The 22,119-nt window shown below is 34.3% G+C and overlaps 1 protein-coding gene across 1 annotated transcript; it reads right to left on the bottom strand.

Moving 5' to 3' along the window:
- Nucleotides 1-6,471: 6,471 nt before the first annotated feature.
- LOC132550358 (CXXC motif containing zinc binding protein-like) lies at nucleotides 6,472-16,988 on the bottom strand. Its single transcript, XM_060214407.1, has 7 exons — nucleotides 16,852-16,988; nucleotides 13,994-14,077; nucleotides 13,742-13,798; nucleotides 12,459-12,540; nucleotides 10,813-10,922; nucleotides 9,741-9,806; nucleotides 6,472-6,802 (listed from the first exon to the last, which is right to left on the bottom strand). Exons 1-7 carry the CDS (start codon nucleotides 16,855-16,857, stop codon nucleotides 6,725-6,727), a joined length of 483 nt encoding a protein of 160 aa, XP_060070390.1. The 5' UTR covers nucleotides 16,858-16,988; the 3' UTR covers nucleotides 6,472-6,724.
- Between the last annotated feature and the right edge of the window lie 5,131 nt (nucleotides 16,989-22,119).

Raw genomic sequence — 22,119 nt, 5'->3', positions numbered from 1 at the left:
TATCTTTCTTCAGTTAACGTCTGAAGAATTAAAATCTGGGATGCGATACGGAAAAATCTATCAACATACATCGGAAGTTGAACACTAACATAATAATTCTGTAAATTTCGTACTTTTTAATTATTGGATGATTATAACACAAAATATTGTATATTGTGCTAACTCTTAATCGTGACACTATTCGATTGATTTGAATCGTGGTGTACGGGATTACGGCAGTCACTTTAAATAAAGTCGCTTTAAGCGTTGAATAAAAGGTTTGAATAAAAGACTCTCGTGATATAAGTATATACATATATATACCGGGCACTGAGCTGTTGATATTTTCATTATATATATAACTAACATAGTCGTATTTCTTTTAAAATATAACTGTTTAAACTGGACACCGGACAGGGGCTCTAATCATGTTGTTCTAAACAAATGTAAACAAAACAATACTTGTAATATTGCTGTTATCGTCTTATTTGTAAATCTCCATACGCATTAGTATATCACAAGCTAGGGTTATGAATCAATGTACACTTCATATACATTATACATGTTTTAACTTAACACCTGAATGTCGTTAAGTTTGAATTCATGTCATACCATTTCAAAAAATCAAACATGATAGTTATTTCATTTGGCTATATCGTATTGATATAATATCATAGATTTAACAACACTTACCTCCATTATCGAAATACCCAAACTACAAGGCTACACGGATACTGTGCCTATTGAGTCATACATGAATGTTTTGTCTTTAGCATACAATAACATTATGTAGTACGGTTCTGTGCACGTTCACGTCCTTCAGGGTTGGGTTTTCCGTTACAATACACAAGCGTTTTAACGTATATATCTACAAGCGCTGAAGTATTTAACCATTGTATTATATGTTCAGCCAAGGTAACAATAATCTTTGGCTAAAAGAAAACGTTAATTATAAACATGCCGAGAAACCGAAACAACCATGCATCGCATGCATTGTATATATGTCTGATGGTCATCACCCCGTGAAGAAGAAGGACTGGTCATTGGCTGTGTGTATAGATATTTTGTAAACTAATAAACTGACTTAAATACAGCCTAATACAAGAAATTGGGTGTAACAGCCGATTAATCAGCAAGGCGTCTACACACAAACTTTGTCTTAACATTCATTAAAAACGGATTAATTTGCGCATAGAAAAATGTTCATTAACGGCTATATATACAAATGGTTTAGTTCTGTCCTCAGATGAAGTCACCTCAGGTTACACAACGATTCCCCCTTGCGGGAAGTTTCTCTGTCCTTCACTTGACCAAATACCCGCAACTGAACAGGGTATATTCACCTGCTTACGATACGATTAATCAAAAGAATTCAAAACGCAAGCGGATTTCCCATACTTGGCAATGGAATTCCTATTAATTTTTTCAATAGAGTTAGATATAGTAGAGTCAAACAATGAAGTAAACAGAATCATACAGCTGTTTCCTCTATCTAGAATTAAAGGTCTAAATTTTGATGCCTGGGTGGCATCGAAAGAAACGTCAACATCGAGATGGGGAGGGAGAGGGTGCACTAGCCCTATAATCCTATAAATTTCGTAATTTATATAAACCTGATAATTTCATAATCTGAATGGCGCTATTTTACGAATTAATCAACAAGTGTCATGCGGATTACGACAAACCTCGCGGACTAATAGTAAACTAGCTGTGTCAACCGAAATTCTATTTTGTAAATAGTACAGATAATACACCGGTGAATGATACGTTTTGATACAAATTTAGAGTTAGATACAGGAGAACCAAACGATGAAGCATCGTATAATAGTTTTGTCCTCCTAGGACTTTTCAGTGATACTTAGAGTCTACTTTAAAGAAGTACACTGCCTCACCGACATATCCTGCAAAAAATAAAGGTCACACCTCCACCGGGACATATAATGCTAACAATGGGCAAAGCAGTCGACAATAATACAGTCAATTAAGGACAGACTCCGCGTTTATGCAATGTAAGTGCACAATCTTTCCTGATTGTGCGGAACTGAAGCCCTCCATCTAGATTTCGACATATTGGATTTTCTTCAGTCGCCTCCTGGCTTCATATTTCGGCTCTTGACATCACTGACGAGTCCCAGAAGGACAAAAAAGCGGTGTGATGAAGTTTAATTCATTGTTTGGCGCTATTGTATCATTTCTAAATGAGTTCAAATATCTTCAGACATATGCAGTCTTTTATTAAGCCTAGTAACAGATTTTAATTTAAATCTTAATGATAATAATCATTGTAGATATATGCATGTTTACATGATGGTAATTGTTTCCATGTAAATGTATCAGAAACTTGTTTAAATCAAATCTAGATTTGTATTAATCGATGCTATTCACCTGTGTGTCATTTGTAAATTATCATAGTGTTAACACACTGAAGTATACGGTCAAACGGCATCCCACCTATTTACATTGTACTGGCAACAGGCAAGGAAGCCGTTATACCACTGCAATGCTGAACATAATTGTAGGGAATAGAAGAGATTCAAAATAAAGATCGGGAGGTGCGCTAGCCCCATAATTCTGTAAAGTTTGTAATTTCCATAAATCTGACGATAATGATTATGTAGAAGTATGCGACATACTCTCAACTGTGCCAAAATTCAAATGATGGAAATAGCGACTCGCAGGTTATGGTAAACCTTGGGGACTGGAAGTCTACTAACATCCAGGCTACCACCTGCATTTCAAAGATAGTACATACGATACGATACATGTGAATAGCACCATACCCCCTTAACACCTTAAAACCTTGGTGGAGATGTTTTTGTCAGAGACATCAGTGACCTTTGTGTAGTAATTCTGAACCGTGCCACTATGATTCACATCACATCACAATTTGCATATGTGTAGATGATATCTTAGATCGTTCAGGAATAACTCTCAAAACTGAACGTTACTATGCAGCGTTTGGTTGCTATTGAAACGTTTATTTGGATGCAGTGTGCTTTGAGTAACCGTAGCAAATGATAGCTGTATTTCTGTATTGGTAGTAAGGTGGGATGTTAGCTTGGACAGATTTCTGATGTAAAATGTTACTGATGTTAATAGTAACCTCTCCCTCGATTGCTAACTCAACCTTCATAGATTGGTGAGTGACTGGAGAACTGAAGGGTAGCCGTTATCTGTACAGACAGGTTTAAACAGCCTGTGTCATATCATCAGTAATTTCCTGAAGTCTTCAAGTCATATTCCAAAGATCACCAGAGCAGTTTTAACAGTTAGCAATGTGTTTATCTTAAGAGAGTAGTGCACAATACCAGTTCTGTTACATGTAATGACACCATGCCAAAAAGGTAGATTTTTAAGAAATTTTGCCGTTAGCATCACTGACAAAAGGACAAAACAGTTGTATAATGCAATCAGATTTTTTGTTTTGCTGTTCTATAATAAAAGGTGTTATTTTAAGGTGTGTGATTTGTACAATCTTTTAGGTACAATGCTAAGTCTGTATGGTATCCTAAATGATATAGGACACTGGCTATTTGAGCACACAACCCCATGGTTATCTGTTCCATAGGACACTGACTGTAATAATCCTGTATGGATTGACAGTATCAGAGCTGCCATGTAGTATCTACACAATGTACTTCACTTTAATATTGTGTCACAAATAGGCCGTAATGTTCTTCAGGAGTGTTGATAGACTCTGGTTTCACAGTTACCATAACTGTTGAAGTGCTCACTTATCTTGCCAGGTGCCAATGACCACTTCTATATGCTGTGCTATCAAGGATGACAGTGGCATTCTGGTGAAAACACAATGTTTTGTTTTCAGAAGCTTTTCTCTTGAGAAGCAATCATGACCAAGAAAAACCATCACAACTCCTTTTTCTAGTGATTGTATCACAGAATGGAATGTTTTTAAAGCACTTGATTTTGACACAGTAAATTGTGTTTCATGCTGTTTCCATGATATATCGGTCTTTAGTTTGACATGGAACAGAATCGTTGCATCATCTTTGTTTGTATCTGTGTCAAGAGAGGAACAGTACAAATAAGGAAGTGTTCTCTTTACTTATCGAAAGAGGAGAAGTTTAGTAAAGTGAGATTCTTGTTTTCATGATATTTGTGATATCTCTAAAAGATCATTTATTTCCTGTGATCTGAGAAATTAAGCTTTCTCTTACATTAGTTTGAAAATTTCTACATCATTGTTTAGGTCCTTTCCAATGAAATGATCTTAACAAATACAACAGGAGAGAAGACACACGTTTGTGATGGTAAATGGGTTGATGTTTTGCCCACTTTGGCAAGGCAGATGAATTTTGATCAAATGTCTTCAAGTATAAAGTGCATTTTGCATGTAAAAGTTCCCCAATACAGATCATTACTTTTTCCGGCAGGTTTCGGAGAACTCTCTTACTCATCAGTAAAAGTATCTGCCTCTAAAAGCCGAGACAACCGTTTGTATTCAGAAAGTTTCTGGTTATTGACCTTAAGGTCCCTCTATAAATATTTTTACAGCTGCTACCTTCACACTTGGCTTTCATTGTAACAACACTGATGTACTAAGATGTCAAACTAAAAACTGTGGAATCAGTCTATATCAATGCTTGTGTATCTATCACCCATCCCCTAGCCTCAGTTTTAAAAGCATAATTAGAGTTTCCCAAGGAAAAGGAAATCCTTAATGTAATGTATTCATATTGGGAAACATTTTACACCTATAAATATCTTGGAATTATTGTGGGATGGAACTACTTTATCTAGTAACAAGAATGATAAATACATCCCATGTCTCTTTTGATACAACAGGTCTACATGTCGCACTACACATATAAAGCAACTACACAGTATGTCTTTAAAAGATCTTAGCTATTAATAGGACACTAAAAACAAATCCATCAGCCAAGTTCTCTTTTTTTTAATATGAATATTTTAGCATGAACCGTTCACTTGGATTATAGATTTTAGGGATCATATGTCCATATTGTTAAAGATAATGTAAAGAAGGTGTGATTTATTGTTTCACCCAAAGAGCTCACATCAGGTGTCTTCAAAGTCCACTATCATCCAACTTAACACTGAAGGTAGCTCAATTAATATCCCTTAAATGTGCTTTGCAGTTTTTCAGTGGTATTGAGGCAAAATCTTGGGCTAATTGCACTTCATATATTTTGAAGACTGAATGAAGAAGCCATTTTAAACAAGTCATTTTCCCAAAAATGCATTTCTTTCACAGAATGTTGAAAATGTATTCATGTACACAGATGATGTAGTATCTCAATGTATAATTTTTAAGTTTATGGTTCCACCTTTCATATTCCGAAGAATGAAAAAATAACTTGTAATTAAATTTTTACAGACTTTCTTAATTTGGTTCTTTTATTAGTTAATTAGGCAAGTGAATGCTGTGGTGTTCATACCCAAACAAACATGTATCTAAGAAATGTCTTGACACAGATGATCTGTTTCCCAATAAAGTTGGATATATTTCACAAGTAAACCTACTGAAATATTACACTGTATCTACATTCTGTAACTATGAATCAAAGCAAAATGATCAGAATATTGTTAATACCAGTGAAATAAAGTTATTCAGTGACAAAATATTAACATTCCTTTGATAATGAGTAATTAATGGAATAATCTTTAGAGGTGTAATCTTTAATGATGATATGTCTGCAAAATGCTTTAATTCACAACAATAAAATAACAACAAAGTAGCAAATCAACATAATCATAATCCAAACTCATATTCAATAAAACTATGCCAACATATGAACAAAAGATATGTAAACGTCATAGGTTTGGGAAGCAAGGATGTTTCCATCCAGAAATGTAAAATTATCATCATAATATCATCATTTTACTGTTTTCTACTATGCATCATCTTGTTTGATGATAGTGAAATACTGGACAGTGAAACAGTACTGGTGTGTATAGGCAATATGTATGGGTGCACTAATCGCTATATTTGGGCTATTCAGGGTAAATATTCTTAATATCTTGGTGTATTTAACAAAGATTTACCAGAACAATTCTACTCACTTTTCACATGCTGTTCTACAGATAATCTGTAACAATGAATTCCATGTGAAGATTTTTGATAGCTTTTATCAAAGTAAAAAATTATGACATTTCACTGACGATAATGAAACATCAGTACAAATATTGATATACATGAGTAAACTTGTCACTTCATGGTAAACAGTGGTCCATAATATCTGAATACATCAAGTAAACTTAAGGTCTTGCTTCTACCTGAATAGGAACACTTCCATAAAATGTCCGGGAGTTATGAAGTCCATCCTTTTCCATGCCCAGCATGTATAGGTAGATATGTTTCTCTTAAAACTACCACAGTTTTCCTCATTACCAGGCCATCAATAGTTACATATGGTAATGAGTCGCTTACAACAAACCTTCACATTATGACAGTTGATTTTCAGATTGTATCAACTTCAATAAAAGCTTATTTTGAAAGGACCAAATAAGGTATTTTTCAGAAAAAAAATTGTATTTTATTTTCAAGATAATGAAATCACAAAAAAAAATTATCATGATTTTTCTGTCGTAAACATAAAATATGAAGTAAAAATCCGAAAGCAGTGATACATGAAATATCAAATTGAGAAATTTTATTTTGCACCATTTCTTGAAAATTGCGTCATCTATGAATAGCCTCATTGAAGAAACCTCTCCTCTAAAGGACGTCTCCTGTATAACGCTGAAGAGATCTTAAATATGTCTGTTAGCACTTGACAAACTTGTGTTCAATATCATACACTCCCACTGATTCGCCTTGCTTTTCATCATAGTCAACCCAATCCTGAAAAAGGAGAGAAATAATCAATAAAAGAAAAGACACCATGTACATACTGTATTTGACATTCTAATAATCAACTCCCCATCTTATACATAACAGCACAGCTGCTACCTCTTTACAGAATTTCAAAATAATTTTGTGCATCATCAAAGTTAAGTTCGATATCATACCACTACATGATAGATCAATGAGCAGCTAGGCTCTGAAGGATTTCACTTTTCTATCAGGTTAACTGTCACGCATGAAACTTTGAATAATTTTTATCTTTCAATCTGCATGCCACATTTCAATTCATTTGAATAGTGGCACAATTCAGAAAATACACATGTACTTGACTTTTTTAATCATTAGAGATATGAAAGGAAACCAAATTGATTGCATTATGGGATTAGTGCACCTCCCAGTCTACATTTTTATCGTCTACAGTCACCTCCTATGTTTGGCCCATAGCATCACTGACAAGTCCTAGGAGGACAAAACAGCTGTGTAATACAGTTTCATTCCTAACTCTGCTCCACTCTACCTTATTTTAAATTTACATTGAAAGTGCTTTTGACATGTTAATCCTTTAAAACAGTCATTTAAAGTGATGATCTAAACTCTGAGTGTTGTTCTCCGATAGCAGTTGTGTGTACTCAATGTTTTGATAATTAGATACCAAACCAACACATGATATCTAAATTAATGTATTAATAAAAGAAATTTTTTAAATCCTACCAAGTTTTAGAGGTCATTGGATTAAGGTGTAATCTTCTAGAAAAGTTAACAGATTCCCAGATAGTGAAACACCAGGAACAGACAGCCAGACAACACCTTCGGTAGATTAGGTCAAGTTTAATGGTTGACATGTTTCGACACACTAGGTGTGTCATCCTCAGAACAGAGTAAATTCAAAATACAGGACTATATATATCATCTAAGCATAGCAACTACACATGTTATTTATATGACATCATAGATAGTACACTGGTTACAATGACGTGGAAAGTTAGTGACGTCATAATACTAGAGAATTGGTATGGGCGGAACACCGCAATATAGTAACAAGTTACTGCTGAATAATGTACAAATTTGATTCTTAGTAGAGTTATTAATACATAAGGACTACAGATGATATATCCGATATGTATGATAATCTAAGCCGCGTAATATTGTAGATGAAGATTTATGTACAATTTGTACACTATCGGTAAGTAATAAAAGGCTGTTCTATGTGAATGTTCGCTGAGTTACAGTTCCAATGCTTGCAAAAATAAATCCAATGAAAACACAATGTGTGTGTATATACACCTATATACATATCAAGTCGCAAGATTGGTCACTAGTATGACAATGAATGTTACATAGTAGATTCACAGTGATAATAATAGTTTACATCCACCGTTATCCAGACGTTATCCAGATTATCCGTGTCTGATATTAAGTCCCTGTGGTTCTGCGGTGTTCAAGTATGTGATAAAGGCTTCTTCTGTACGTAGGCGTGTATTAACATTCCCTGGGGTGATTTGGAGACCGATAATTTTCACATTCTCTGTGTCGTGTTCCGTAGAGGTGAAGTGACGCGAGACTGGTTTGTGCATGTTTTTATTCCTGATATCAGCAAAATGACCATGGAATCGTTCTCTGATGGAGTTACCGGTTTGTCGAATATATTGAGTACCGCATTTCTGACATTGTATCATATAAACTACGCTAGTAGAGTTACAGTTAATACTGTGTCGGATGGTAAACGTTTGTTTGTTTGATTTGCTCGTAACGGAGGAGCAGTTTTCCATGAACGGACACAAATTGCATGGTCGGCGACAAGGTTGACTACCCTTAGTACGGTTTGGTGGATCAATGTCCGCTCTAACTAGAAGATTCCTAATATTGTTGGCTCTCTTGTAAGCTAGAGTGATAACCGAGTGGTCCATTTGGGGGCCAATACGGTTGAGGATGCCTCTATGGTTTTTCAGGATTGATCCTATATGTTGACGATGAGGATCGTATTTAGTTATGAATGGAACAATGGTTTTGGCATTTGTATCCGCCTTCCGAAGTAAAGTTAATCTATCGGTGTTCCTCGCTTTAACTGTGGCCGACTCTAAAAGATTCCGTGGATATCCCCGTAGTCGGAAGTGGTCACACATGACTCGGCTATGTTTTTCAAACTCGTCCAACGTAGAACATATACGGCGTACCCTGAGGAGTTGTCCAAACGGGATGTTCCGGATTTGCTGACGAGGGTGGCATGAATGATAGTGAAGGTAAAGATGTGCGTCCGTGGGTTTGGTATACAATGTGGTTTGCAATGTGCCGTCTTCCTCTTTGATTACCGTGGTGTCTAGGAAATTCATACTGGTAGAGCTTACCTCATAGGTGAATTTAATTTTGGGATGAAATCGGTTGAGACTCTCCATGAAGGCACAAAGGTCCTCGCGACGGAAGGTCCAAATAAAGAAAATATCATCGATGAACCTCCACCATACTAGAGGTTTCAGAGGTTGAGATGTTAGAAAATTGGTTTCAAGTTGGTCCATGAATAAAACGGCATAGTTCGGCGCACATTTGGTACCCATGCTAGTGCCTTGAATTTGAAGGTAATGTTGGTTGTTAAATCTAAAACAATTACAAGTCAAGACAAAATGTAGAAACCGCAGGAGGATCCATGTAGGTGGAGAATTATCACCTCTAGTATCCAAAGCGCGTTTGGCCGCAAGAATGCCATCCCTATGTGGAATCGATGTATATAGCGAAGACACGTCCGCAGTTACCAAGAAGCTATGCGCGGGAATCTGTCGGAGATCAAGGAAAGATCCCGACCAGATTCCCAGATAAATAGTAAATATCGCTATTTGTTTATATGGATTGTGTATGAATTATCCATTATGTTGCTGTTGTTGTCAAAATGGAAGTAAAAAGTCATGTGATGTAATAGACACAAATTTATCTATATACTTACACCTTCTGTTAATTCCACTTCAGGAAACTTTGTACCTGTTTCTGATCCCTCAGCCATAAATCCAACCTACAACACAACAAAATGTTTTCTTTGCTTACACACATAATACAACACAATGAAAAACTCCTTGCCACAAAATTGAAGAAAGACTGTTGCGAAAAAAAAAAAATAATAAAAAATACATTCAACAATCTGATTTTTCATTTAAATATTTTAACAACAGTGACCTTCACCTTAGAACTTGGGATATAAAGAGCAATATTCAAAGCAAGCACTTTTGGGAAGGAAGCATTGTGTGAAGTTTGATTTAGATTGGCTACAGCAAACTTGAGTTATTCCACAAAATGGATATTCCATTGTAGCAACAATAACCTCAACCTTTAACTTCTGAGTCTGAAAAGTAAGCACTTTCAGTAAGAAAGCAGTGCATGAAGTTTGAGTTTGTTTGGTCCAAGGGAACTCAAGTTATGTCATGGAAACCAATTCTCTACTTAGAGTAACAGTAATCTGGACCATTGACCCTGAAACCTGAAAAGCGATCCAAAGCCAGTAATTTTAGTAAGGAAGCAGTGTATGAGGTTTGAGTTTGATTGGTCAAAAGCAAACTTGAGTTATTGCAAGGAAACTGATTTTTCTAGTTATAGTAGTAGTGACATTGACTTTTGACTTTCGAAGCTGAAAAGCAATCTGGGACATTGTATGAGGTTTTAGTTTGATTGGCTAAAGCAAATTTGAGTTATTGCAGCGAATCTGATTTTCTATTTATAGTAAGTGACCTTGACCTTTGACCCTTTAAGCTGAAAAGCAATCCCATGCAAGCACTTTCAATAAGGAAACTCAAATCATCACAAGGCAACAAAAGTGTTGATAGACAGACAGACAGACAGACACCATGATTACTATAGGGTATTTGCACCTTCATGAAGGGCCCTAAATTTACTAAGCAGAATCAAACATTGCCAGTTTCGTCTTCAAAATGATCCTTTTATAGCAGGAAAAATCAACCACACAGAGACATGTTAAATGAGAACAAAATTAACCATCAACCTGTAACTGAGTTGGCTACACTTACTCTCGGGGAAAAGTCGACAGGTTCCATGCCTCGACAATCAAACACCACAACTGTCTTGAATTTTCCACTGTCATCTATGTTATAAGGTTTTATTGAATCTTTAATTATGTCTGAAACAGTAAAAAGATGTTGCCTTCTTTTATATCTCAAGCTGTGTCTATAGCAAGAAAACCAGGGCTTTTGAGAAGTGCCATAAGGCATTCTACTTATCCTTGTAAGGAACATTGTAAAGGACTCTTCACAGTGACAGAATCCTGTCTAAGTTGTAATTAGATAACAAGATTATCAGTGAAACTGATGAATGATCCCCAAAGACAACTTATTTAACACCAAATTTTAATAAAGGGCAATAATTCTGTAATTATGGGATTTCAGGCATTAAATTTGGGAGAGTGTAAATCCTCTTAGTATGACAAATGTATACACCAAGTTTCATTATCTTAGTTTAAATGCAAAGTTATGCTCCAGACACAAATTTCAACAAAGGGCAATAACTCTGTAACTGAAGGGTCATATGCCCTGAATTTGGTACACTACACATTGCCGTAGTATTACCAAAGTGTATACACCAAGTTTCATTATCATAGTTTTAATGCAAAGTTATGCTCCAGACACAAATTTCAACAAAGGGTAATAACTCTGTAACTGAAGGGTCATAGGCCCTGAATTTGGTACATTGCTGTAGTATTACCAAAGTGTATACACCAAGTTTCATTATCCTTGCTCAACTTTGTGCAAAGTTGTGCTCTGGACACAAAATGATGGACAGAGAGATGGACAAACAAAGCAGCAACTTTATGCTTTTTCGAATTTTTTTGGGAGCATAAAAATGTATCTTTTATTTTCATTTTACAGCAGTAAATGCATGAATAATTCACTATTTTCACATTCCCATTTTATTAAACAAAAGTAATAAGATTTAGCAGCTCCCTTTTCTGTTAAAGAACAAGAGTACTGCAAAGCGGAACAAAATACACCCCTGAATATCCAAAACAGCAAAGGGGCATAACTCTTATTCAAATCGTCTAATCAAATCCAGGAAAACACAATTTCATATCATGGTGATTAAGCCTACCAAGTTTCATAAAGATCGACTGAAAAATGTAGGAGGAGATCTCCGGACAAGATTTATAGTGAAATAAACAAAGGGGCATAACTCTTATTCAAATCGTCTTATCAAAACCCCATTCAGGAAAACACATTTTCATATCATGGTGATTAAGCCTACCAAGTTTCATAAAGATCAGCTGAAAAATGTTGGAGGAGATCTCCGGACAAATAAAAGTTTACGTCGGATGCCGGACGGACAGACGGACAGCGCCATACCATAATACGTTGGTCTTTTGACGGGCGTATAAAAAATCGAGAAATCATTTAAAGTATATAAGACTGAGATGATGGGAGCACATACTGTAAAATAAACCACTTCACCAATACATGATGTTCATTATGCATGTATTTGATTACATTCTCAATGATTTCATTCACCAAAGAGAAATGGCCTTACAAGTATAATGTTGATAGAATAAAGTTGTTTGCAGGTTTAAACTCTAACAGTAAGTTAAAATAAAAAAATATCTATCTAAAGCTTATTCCATTAAACATACTGTATAACAGTTCAACAGCATAAACTTGAGCCAGTTTACCTATAGAATTTTCTCTGGAACACAGTTTACATCTCATCACCAAACTAGCTGAGCCTCGGCCACCTTTTAATGGAGAACTGTCCTACAAAATGTAAAAATAAAAATATGTAATTACATGTACACATACTAATAAATTGTTTTTTCAACTCTCAAAATTCTGTGAAAACTAATCGATCATTTCGTCATTTTCCTTCCACAAGAGTTTAACCAAACCTACCTATTGTGTTTTGTGTTTTAATTTGCATGCCATATATTTTAATTTAGTGTTCAAAAGAAATTAAAACTACAAATGAATATGAACCAAAGTGCTACCAAAAAATACAATTAGGGGTACTGTTATAGGTAAATCCGGTCCTCAGACAACCCTAGAATCATGTATTTCCAATACCAGGCAGGATACATTAGCAGAATATTTGTTATTAGTACTTAACTTCCTTAAGAATTGATAGAACTGCTCTTTATGGCATTGCTATCATTATTACGGAGAATTTTCTTTTACGTGTAATTTTGAACACCTTATTCTTTTCCATGTATTCATTAAATTTGACCACTCTGATAGCTTTCTTTCCTAACAAATGAGGTTTCCTGTAATTTTTGACACCTTATGACCTGAACCAGCTTTAGATCAAGATCATTCACGGTAGTTTACTTGAACAGACCTGTATCAGAACAATCTAGGAAGCAAAGATCCTCACTCAAACTTGTCATTTCATACCTTTTCTATTTTTTTTTTTTTTTTACAGATTTGACCATTTGCAACACTCAACTGTAGAAAGTTTATTTAGTTGATAAATATCATCATCTTTCACCAACAGAGGATATAATTATCAGGAAGTGACATACACCAGCAGATGATGATGTCTCCATATCATATTTATCCTGCAATAATCACCGGAGACCAATATATTACCTGCTCTACTAAAAGGAAAGTGAGCTTATTTCAGAACAATAATATAACACTGTTGGAATCTCTATGAAAACTTTATATCAAAGATTTGTTAAAATAAATGAATGGGTTTAAATCTGGACAATTACAATATGTTTATTGGAAACTTACGACATGTTTTCAAAAAAGTATAAAAAAAAAATGAGCTGAACACACCAGCAGTCACTAAATAGGTGAACTGAATCAGAAAGTGGTTGCTTTATTGACAAAAGTTCCTATAAACTTGAAAGCTTGAAATCTGTGAAATATCCTGTGAATGAGCCATTGTTTCAGCAGTGAACATCAACACCTTTAATTTGACATATATAAAAAGATGATGTAAGAAAATGGTACTTACTATCAGTGTTAGATATTGAAACTCTGTCGTAGCTTCACCACAACTGTGACATTTCAGCTGCAGAAGATAACATAAACACAAATGATGCCAAACTTCAATAGTATATGGAGACACAGATTATATCTGTCACTTAATATACTTTACATAATGTTCACATTGAGTTTTACACTTAACCTTATACATGTATCATCAATTTGTCCAAACACCAATTTGATAAATAGACAATTAAAAATCATAGCCTGATCTACTTACCTTCACATACCACCTAAAATCTTCTCCATCTGGTCTTAAATTTGTTAAAAATTCTAAATCAGCTTTGAACTGGAGACCAATTTTCTGTAAGATAAATAAATATGCCATTTTATCTAGAAAAATGTTTGTTCCCATAGTTTCCTGACGTATATATATAACATCGACAAGTTAAAATACTGTCATTGGGAACAGCATCATGTTGTCTCAAATTGACGGCCATGGTAAGTTAGAGACACGCCAAATTTCTCATGAAATAAAAAAAACTCAGAATAAGATATCATTCAGTAACCCTGAAGATATACATGTACCATACTAAGTGTTTAATCAGTGTGGCAGTAATTATAAAATGCAAAGTTTTAGCAAAAAAAAATAGATAATTATAGCAGAATAAAAAAATATTATATATATATTATGTGACCTATTTACTGATAAGTCATCAGTTTTAAACATACCAATATTGTGAATATTATATCACTACCATTGTGATATATACATGTACATCTCTGTCTATCTATCCATGACCATGCAAGACAAAATACAATCACAGATTGATAGTCAGAACCATTCCAATTAATTAACCAACACTATGTTGACTCACTGTGTCATGGACCTCTGATACTCTGCTAGTACATAAATGTACTAAATTGCAGGAATTTCTACTTCAATATCATCAATGAAGTTTAGGGTGTATACACTGCTTGTATCATAAACCATTGGAAGCATTTATTATCTGTCCAGTTAGTCTTTTCACTGCAAGCTACTTTTCAAATTATTTTTGTGATGAAACACTTGTAAGTGCTTGATACAGAGTTTTACATTTTGCAAATTCTTTTGTAATCGATGTTTAAGAGGAGTTAGGTCCCTTTTTTGGCATCTTGGATTACATTTGTCCTATTGACCTATTTTTCAAGTCAAACTAAATAAAAAAAACTCTGATTCATTTTCATGAAACGTTATTGATGTAAAAGGTATCATCCAAAATTCATATTCGTATGGCATGCCACTTTCAGGGAGGCCTTTGAATGTTTCATCGAATTGATAATGATGGACTAAACTAAATTAGAACACGGATCGAGAACATGGGTGTATGCAGGTGCAAAACTTCCACTAGATATGTTCTCCCGCTCCACAAAAGTTTCTTTCAAAACTGCCCACTATAATGCTTATTCCAGTCCAAACTAAATATGTAAAGGATAAATCGTACATTCCTCTTCCTTTTTCCTCTACTCTTGAGCAGAAATATCTATCAACAACTGTGAGAAAATATTAACTAGCTCCTTTCATTGCCTTCTGAATCACTTCGCCAACTATGCTAATCTCTTCATAGATTCCGCTCTGGCACCAACATCCTCCCTGATCCTTGGAGGTTCAATCTCAGTAACATACACTCGACTTTTCACGGTACAATTCCAGGGAAACCCGACTTCACCCTTCACCTAACCAAATCTCATCCTCACAAATACCCCAATCATTACAGACAACATACACACCACCATTTGACACGTCAGAGCATGACATCATCTTGGCAGATTTTCAGGTTTCCCTTACAAGAAATAAATTCCTACCATGAAAAATACATCTCTTTCAGAAAGCTAACTGGGACAAAATTAATAACGACCAAAAAAGACATAAACCATACCCTTTAAGTGAAAAATAATGACACAAACATAGAAACATTAAGGACCATATTCAAAACCATTAGAACAGAACATCCCATAAAAACCCTCAAACACAAAAACCTTCCCTGGATCAAAGGCCAACTAAGAAAAGTTAACACAGATGAAAAGCTATATGCTCAAGTGAAAAAAAAAAGTGGAAAATGAAAAGAGAAGTACAAAAAAAATTAGAAACTCTTAGTGGAGGATCCAATATCCAAAGCCAACATCTTAAACAATTAATTCCAAGAAGCCGTGACTTCCTCAGTCTGTATCTCTATACCTGATAAAGGCCCTTGTCCTTACCAAATTATCTCTATTTCTGTCAATATAGTCATCAAGCTCTTAAAAAACATTAACCTCTGGTTCTGACAAAATCCATAGACAAATACTCGAAGAATCTGCATCAACTCCATTAAAAGTAAATTCTCCACATGTTAAAGATCATGTTTATTAAACGCTAGTATGTCCTATGCCAGAATAGAGAGCAACATTCTAGGATCCACACACTACATCACAGATAAACTAGCTAGAAAAAGTGCAACATCGAACCGCCAGATACATGTGTAACAATTACCACGATATAAGCTCCATCACTAACATGATTGAATCTCTACACTGGGCACCACTTCACATTCACCACTTGCAAAACAGACTTATTATGGTCTACAAAATAGTACATGGCCTTGTTGCATCTCATCCTGAAAAATTTCTCCCTGTCGACTTCAAGCCATCACAACCCATATGTTTTTAGGCACTTTCAAACTTCTACAGACTGCTATAAACACTCCTTCCATTCAAAATCTATCACACAATGGAACTCACTCCCTTAGTTTTCTATTTCTGCTGACACTGTTGACACCCATGATTACCTATCATTAAAATCTTTTTTATCTTTAAAAAAAAACAAAAATAGTTCAACACCTTGGGACTAATCGTGAGAATTGAAGGCCCCAAGTGCTACTTCTACGAAGAAGACATTGTCTTCAGTCAGAAGAAGTTGCCCATATATGTAGTTCTGTACATAGCAACTGATATAGAAGAAGAGTGACTGGTGAGCCTAATCTCTGTCATTAATTTGTAACATTATCTAGTTATAAATACAAAATGGAATAACCAATACAGATCATTTGTATGATGACTGACACAATTAAAGGTTAACAACAATAAAATGGCCATTGAAATAACTGGCTACTCGCTTACCACCATCCTTCCCAGTGCTTTGGTCCATAAATACTGAGAGTTATCCCCCTTTGTTGATGCTATCAAATAACATAGAAACTTTTAATTTGTGGTTACTTGTTTGATGACATTTGTAGTCAACGGTAGTACCACGGACTTATATACACAGGGATAGGCAACTTGTCTTCAGCTCCGCATGTGTATTGTCCACCTTTTATATTTGCGCAGCGGAGCGTAACGACTGTCTGCCTCTCAATTTACCTTTAATCCTTCCTATCGCGCCTGCGCGGACCGCTTCTTTCGATTTCCGGCATTTTGTTTACATCAGCGACCGATGATGTGACATTGATTTGACAGCTCGATACACAGCCCAAATAATGCGTTAAATGAAACCATAATATGTGCTGATGGCGCCAGCCCGACGCAATCGTAAGGGAAGAGTGAGGTAAGTCTAAAACAGTCATTTCGTTTTAATCGAAGGAAGACTACAGTTATCGGAGCTTCAAAAAAAAAAAAAAAAAAAAGTTATCGGAGCTTCAAGAGTTAATGTCAAAAGAGTCTGATTTTCTTTCCTGGGATAGCGATATAGACTTAGATTTCTTACTGGAAGAATATACCGACTATGACAATGTAGAGAACGATTTGGAAAGTGATGTTGAGGAGTGTGTTGTGGTGAAAAAACGAAAATTAGATCAAGAAAACCTACCACCAACTACAAGAACTATTTATACTTGCCCTGTATGTAGTAAACAGCTAAAGACTATAGCTGGATTTCGTGGTCACACCTCTAGAAAACACGGGAGAAACGATTTAAAAGGTAGGCCTACATACATTAGTAGTATTTTCTGTTTCAGAAGATGCAAACTTCTTTTTATTTTTCTTTGATTCAGGTCAAATATTTGATAAGTATATATTTACTTAAACTCTCCTGCAGCACTTTAAATTTAATAATCATTATTGAGTGAAGAAAATAAATAATTTTATTATAATACATTAAATTAACAGTAGACTTGGTATTATTTTCCTGACCTCATCTCAGCAAAGAAAAAAAAAGAAGAAAAGAAACACACAGTTATATTGAGTGGAACTTTACCTTTTAAGTGTAGATAAAAATGTAATTATAAATCTTCAGGAAGTAATAACCATATTCCGTTGTCATTTAGTTTGATGATAAATGTCAGATTCTTTGTCAAAGAGAAAACATTTTTGAGATGTGGTAATCATCTAACAAAAGGGAAAAGTGCATGATTTTCTTAAATTATCACCTGCAGCTATAGTATATGATACATTAATGTTATATTAATGAATTATTCTAAAATATGAAAGGATATCTATAAAATGCTATTCCAGGTAATGATAAATATGAAACTTCCTTGGTTCCAGAAAGTACCCATACAAGAGCTGCTTACTGGTGCATTGTTTATATCATCATCTTTTAACAGAAAATGTTTTCTATTTGTAATTGAAAGTTACAAATAGCTCTAGTTTATGAGATGACAATGACATAATTTCAATGATCAAAAACTGCATTATAAAGACAAGATGTCTGCATACCTGTAGTTCTTTAATTATCAATGCCCTTGCACAAAGTCTTTTCTGTTCAATTATATGTCTCAAACAGCAGAAATGACACCTTTAAATTAAATTTTATTAACAAATGGAAAAATGGGAAAACCTTGTCAAACTTGATTTTTTGTGTCGACTGATGATTTTCTTTTTTTTTTTTTTATCAATTTATTATCTGATGGCCTCTTTCTCCATCTTGCTCTCTCTGTTTATTATCTGATGGCCTCTTTCTCCATCTTGCTCTCTCTATTTATTATCTGATGGCCTCTTTCTCCATCTTGCTCTCTCTATTTATTATCTGATGACCTCTTTCTCCATCTCACACTCTCTATTCATCAATACATTTTCTTTCTTCATTCTATGAAAAATGTGTGAGTGTTGTCTGCGTGTGAAAATGTGCATGAGGAAAATGACAAATTCTTCTCTGCTGTCTGGATATTGTCTTTTGCTGATTTTGATTGACTATCAAGATTATAACAAGGTAGATGATTTTTATGATGATGGTTAAGATGATGATTAATAGCATGATGATGATGATAATGGTGTTATCATGAGAATGATAATATAATCAAAGGGAGGATGATGAATTTGTTTATAATAATGATGATGATTGATTAAAGCTGTATTCATAATTCAACAGTAAGACTGGATTTCAACTGTAACAAGTTAACTGTAAGACAGTAAATATTTTGTGACTTAATTCAAAACAAATACTTCAATGACATTATGGACAATCACAGAATCTTATTTACTTTTGTTTGGCTTGCTATGAATGACTAATTATGCACATTCTTTTACAAAGTTCTGTTTTAACTGTAATATCCCAAGCCATTTTATTTTGTAGTGAATTACAAATTAACTCGAGTTTAATTCAACATTTACTTGCACTCTAATGGTTTAAAGCAGATTAATCATATATTCTGTTGGTATGGGTACTTACACCACAAAATGTATATTTGTATTTTGAACTCTCAGTTCTTGTTTTGTCACAAAGATAGTTTAATGTAAAATCATTTAGTATGGTTACTGTATAATCATCCATATTTGTGGGGGTTCAATTTTAATGAATTTGAGTTACTATTGATTTACAAATTAACGAGCAAATTCGTGGAATTTATTTCACGTACATTCCCGGCATATTGGTGGTAAACAACTATGAAAAAAGTGGCAATCAAATTCAGTCAAGCACTTTATTCCTTAAACCTTGTTATCAAATATGAAGAAAATCTGTCAACATTTGTTAAACTTATTGCATGGAAACAAAGTGTGATGTTTTGTTAACAATGGGGCAATAACTCTGTCAAATAAACACTGACAAAAGTGACAATTGAACATTATTTAAAATCATTTAAAAAATTTAAAAATGAAACTATTGTGATTTTGCAAAAATTCAATGTTTACACTAAGATCACCCCCTGATGTTCTCATATATTTTTCAGCTAATGACAATAAAAGCCAGAGTGCCAGAGCCAGTAAAATCCCCAGTGACACTACCAGCAACTATCCAGTAGTGCAGGTTCCAGTCAAACAGGATACATGTGAGTTGTCACCAGACAGTTTCAAGGAGAGTTTCCGGGTAGCAGTACATTCACTGAAGGCTGACGAGCTGCAACAACTTCTTGGGGGTCCTAATTTTTCAGTGTTATGTGATTTCACTCTAGGGAACTGTTGTTTAGAAGATTTTTACTTCAGTTTATTCACAGACTTATTTTCATCAGGTATTGAAATTTCCTCAGCTCTGCAAAGGGAGTCTTTGTTAAGAAAATTACACACTGCTCGCATTAACAAGGATCTCAGGACAAAATACATCAATCTATACACCAGTTTAGGTTTTGAAATATCATCAGTTCATAACTTTGTACAAATACTTCTACTGACATTATTAGAGAAAATTTTGTCCACCCAAATATCAGTCAAGACTGCCATTTCTAAAGAGCGCCAACTGCAAATATCTGATGGAGACCAGCAGATTCTGTTTTACATTTCTGGTTATATTTTGAAATCATTGAATCAAAAGTATTCCAAGTGTGAAAGTTTCAAAGACAGGTTAACTGTAGTGAATTCATTGCAAGTAGACTGTGTTCATCAGCCAACAACTTTCGTTACAAAATTTCAAACTTGGACGAGGAAGAAGGACAGAGGTGGTCTGAGATTTCCCTGTGACGATTTTTTCCTTTTGATACGCGAGTTAGAAATTGTTGTGAGAAACACTATTGAGGAAAACTGCCTAACGTCAAGTTCACTCAACCTGGAGCCATTGAAAGAGTGCCTGATGGAAGAGTTTATGGTGAAACACTACAGTTCAAAGATATTCAGTTGTGAGCTTGAGGAATGCCCAGAAACACCAACCAAGATTTTAGAAGATGTTGTCCATCTATTTCTTACCATAAGAGGAAATGCCATGGTGAGAATACAAAAAAACAAATTGGCAAAAGTCAATCTCAAGTGCCAACCTTCAAAAAGTCTACGTGGAAATTTAAAACAGTGATGTAAATTTCATTCATGTGGGATACATTCTAAGTTACTGTCGACTCATTCATTTATATTAGTGGGGAAATAGCTTCAGCTGATTTGTTTATACTATTTATTCTAAGAATTTCAGTCCATGATTTACTAAATTGATAGAAACAACAGAACTGTTGCTGGCATAGTATCACTTCTGCTAATCTGAGAAATTACAAAAGTTTGACATTCATTGAAACTTCAGCCTTCTAGATATATGATCACACAATATTTACTGTTTCTCAGCAATAAGCCCAAGTTAAGTAAATGCATGACCTGCCTTTGTTCATGGGAGTTGAAAATATTTCTTTAAGACAACAATGTAAATAGTATTCATATTGATAAGGCACTATCTTGTTACAAGTCCACATCAACTTTTTATTTCATTTTTGTTCAAATAACTAAAGTTTGCATTTTTTGTTATTAAAAGTTCATCACTACTCCTGCAAGGTTGTATATAATTGTATGATTTGATTTATTTAAGACTTGATGGTGTTTCATGTGCAACCATTATAAACTGCAATAAAGTCTGTGTTCACATACAATGTATATATAATTTATGTTGGTACTTCAAAACCATTGAAATGTAATTAATTAAAGCATTACACAAAATGTCATAAATGAAATTTTTGTTTTTATTGGATATATATACATATTATACACACTTTCATACATCCTTACATATTATACACACTTTCATACATCCTTACATATTATACACACTTTCATACATCCTTACATATTATACACACTTTCATCCATACTGTGATATTATTCACCATTTCTTACATCCTTACATATTATACACACTTTCATACATCCTTACATATTATACACACTTTCATACATCCTTACATATTATACACACTTTCATACATCCTTACATATTATACACACTTTCATACATCCTTACATATTATACACACTTTCATACATTCTTACATATTATACACACTTTCATACATCCTTACATATTATACACACTTTCATACATCCTTACATATTATACACACTTTCATACATCCTTGAATATTATACAATGTACTTTTAAAGAAACTTCTGACAGCACACTTTAAAGAAAAGAACTGCTTCAAAGCAGTTACAAATTCAATCTTTTAACAAAATCTACAAAAAGTAAAATTGACATTCTGGTGCTAAAGTAATAAGCAAGCTGTACAAATCTACATTTTACATGATGTACATTCAACAACAAGACAACCA

The sequence above is a fragment of the Ylistrum balloti genome, unplaced genomic scaffold (assembly GCF_031769215.1).
Source record: "Ylistrum balloti isolate Yb309-2 unplaced genomic scaffold, AGI_CSIRO_Ybal_v1 Utg370120, whole genome shotgun sequence".
Taxonomy (NCBI): domain Eukaryota; kingdom Metazoa; phylum Mollusca; class Bivalvia; order Pectinida; family Pectinidae; genus Ylistrum; species Ylistrum balloti.
This window is presented reverse-complemented; position numbering and strand designations above follow the sequence as displayed.

Coding starts and splice junctions, on each gene's coding strand:
- LOC132550358 (XM_060214407.1), bottom strand. Junction 10,923..12,458: donor TTCCAGAGAAAATTCTATAG/GTAAACTGGCTC, acceptor TTACTGTTTCAG/ACATAATTAAAGATTCAATA. Junction 6,803..9,740: donor AAGTGGAATTAACAGAAGGT/GTAAGTATATAG, acceptor CTCCTTTTTCAG/GATTGGGTTGACTATGATGA.